Source organism: Nicotiana tomentosiformis, chromosome 8 (genome assembly GCF_000390325.3).
Source record: "Nicotiana tomentosiformis chromosome 8, ASM39032v3, whole genome shotgun sequence".
Classification (NCBI taxonomy): Eukaryota; Viridiplantae; Streptophyta; class Magnoliopsida; order Solanales; family Solanaceae; genus Nicotiana; species Nicotiana tomentosiformis.
In genome coordinates, this window is record NC_090819.1 from 80,863,582 (window position 1) to 80,866,447 (window position 2,866).

The window sequence follows — 2,866 nt, forward strand, 5'->3', positions numbered from 1 at the left end:
CTCCATACTACGCGAGTAGATCAATATGTCATCAATGAATACAATGATAAATGAGTCAATATACGGCCTGAACACCCGGTTCATAAAATCCATAAACGCCGCCGGGGCGTTAGTCAGACTGAAGTACATCACTAAAAACTCATAGTGGCCATATCTAGTCTGGAAAGCCGTCTTCAGAATATCTGAAGCACGAATCTTCAGCTGATGATACCCATATCTCAAGTTGATCTTAGAGAACACCCTGACACCCTGCAACTGGTCAAACAAATCATTAATGCGTGGAAACGGGTATTTATTCTTGATGGTGACTTTGTTCAACTGACGGTAATCAATGCACATACGCATACTCCCATCCTTCTTCTTCATAAACAACATCGGTGCGCCCCAAGGCGACACACTGGGTCTAATGAACCCCTTCTCAAGCAACTCCTGAAGCTACCCCTTTAACTCTCTAAGCTCTATGGGAGCCATACGATAAGGCAAAGTAGAAATAGGTTGGGTGCCTGGCACCAAATCAATGCCAAAATCGATATCCTGATATGGCAGCATACTAGGTAGGTCAGCACGAAATACATCGGAAAACTCTCGTACCATAGGCACTGAATCTATCGCGAGAGTCTCTACAGTAGTATCCCGAACAAAGGCCAAGTAGGCCAAACAACCCTTCTCGACCATATGTCGAGCCTTCAAGAATGAAATAACCCGTCTGGAAGTACCAACAGACAAACCTCTCCACTCTAATCCGGGCAACTCAAGCATCACTAAGGTAACCGTATTGGCATGGTAATCAAGAATGGCATGGTACAGGGACAACCAGTCCATGCCCAATATATCCTTAAATTCCACCATATCGAGCAATAGAAGATCTGCTCTGGTCTCATAACCACAGAAAGTCACCACACAAGATCGATAGACCCGATCCACAACAACAGAATCACCCATTGGCGTGGACACATACATAGGAACGCCCAAGGACTCGCGAGGTACATCCAGATAAGGATCAAATAAAGAAGAAACATAGAATAAGTAGACCCTCGATCAAATAATATCGAGCCATCCGTACGGCAAACAGAAATGCAACCTTTGAGCATCAGAGGTGATTGCCTCTGGCCTGGCAGGGATAGCATATAATTTAGCAGGAGCACTACCTGACTAGCCTCCACCTCTAGGATGACCCTCAGTCGGGCGGTGTGGCAGTTGGTGCGGTAATCATGGGCCGAGGGTCCTGCTGCTCGGCCTTGCCCTGAAGTCTTGGACAAAACCTCTTCACGTGGCCAAGATCCACGCACTCGAAAGAACCCCTCAGAGCAGTGGACTGCTAACCTGAAGTCTAACCCCGATGGCTTAAATACCCACTGGAGGAACCATGAATAGCTTGCAGACGGTAAGTACTCTCTGGAATGGCACAGAAGTAGGGTCATGCTGGAGCACTCTGAGCAGGCGGTGGTGCTGACTGCATGGGCCTGCTAACGGAGTTGCTTAAACTGACCCTGAAGCTCCTCTCTCTCTCATAAGGTGGTATGTACTTCTCCAAGAACATATGCGTAAACTGGTCCCAAGTCAAGGGACGCGAACCTGCTGGCCTGCTAAGAAGGTAAGCCTACCACCATCTGTGGGTCTTGCCCTCAAGATGAAAGGTGGTGAAGTCCACCCCGTTAAACTCCAACATCCCAATGTTTCGGAGCCTATCCTTGCAACAATCAATGAAATCTTGGGGGTCCTCTGACCGATCACCCCCAAAGTTAGGGGGGCGAAGTCTAGTCCATCTGTCCAGCCGCTTCTACTGATCAATGATCGCGACTGGTATAGCCTCTGGCATAGCCGCTACAACTGGCTGGGCTCCGCCCTCGCAAGTAGTGTTTCTGGGGTCTAATAAATGGCAGCATGCGTGCCCTGGAGCCTGAGCTTTGTGAGAGATCAATAGAAAGATACTTAGCACAATATCAACGACACAATAGGGGATGAAGAAAGAAAAGTTTTCTAACACCCTATAGCCTCTAGAAGATAAGTACAGATGTCTCTGTACTGATCCGCAAGGCTCTACTAGGCATGCTCATGACTCGTGAGACCTATGTGAACCTAAAGCTCGGATACCAAGATGTCACGACCCAAAACCCCTAATAGGTTGTGGTGGCACCTAACACCGCCGTTAGGCAATCCCACACATGAAACTACTAATTATTTGCCCCTTCTTAACATTTAAAACTAAAGTTTTCCTTTTAAAAGAACAAAACAAGCAAGATCTCAAGCAATTTTAACTATTCTTTTCTTAACAAAATACCAGCATAATAAGTACATCCACTATAGTGCTATAAATGATAAGTATAGCAGTACATAAATGCTAAAATTCCCCAAAACCCAGCGCACAAGTACATGAGCTATCTAGGGAATAAACAAAACTACTACAACTACTGTCTGAAAGTGATAGACAGAAATAATAAATAAGGTATATGGAGACTCCGGTGCTGCAGATCGTAGCAAGGCAAGCAGCTCACCCCTAAGTATCCGTAGATGATCGTCTACGCGCCTGCGTGACCACTGGTAGTACCTATCTCAGTACCTACACATAAATGCAGAAGTGTAGCGTGAGTACGTAAAACAACACGTGCATAGTAAGTATCTAGTCTAACCTCGAAGAAGTAATAATGAGGGGTAGACTTGATACTTACTAGAGGTCAAATAACAACATAAAAAAAACATGAAGTAGACATGGCGAGTGTACAATAAGTAGCAACGTAGCAAATAAAAGTAACTGCAATAAGTCCACACATGAGGCTATATCAAATGACTAAACACGCCATAACCGGCCTTGAAGGCACTAACTCAGTAATTACCAAATCAAATTCGGTTCCAATTTTTAAGCACA

General features: G+C 45.3%; 1 protein-coding gene across 1 annotated transcript; it reads right to left on the minus strand.

Moving 5' to 3' along the window:
* Positions 1–435: 435 nt before the first annotated feature.
* On the minus strand, positions 436–942 carry LOC138897728 (uncharacterized). The gene has a single exon (XM_070183736.1). The coding sequence runs from the start codon at positions 940–942 to the stop codon at positions 436–438; it is 507 nt and encodes a 168-aa protein (XP_070039837.1).
* Positions 943–2,866: the final 1,924 nt, after the last annotated feature.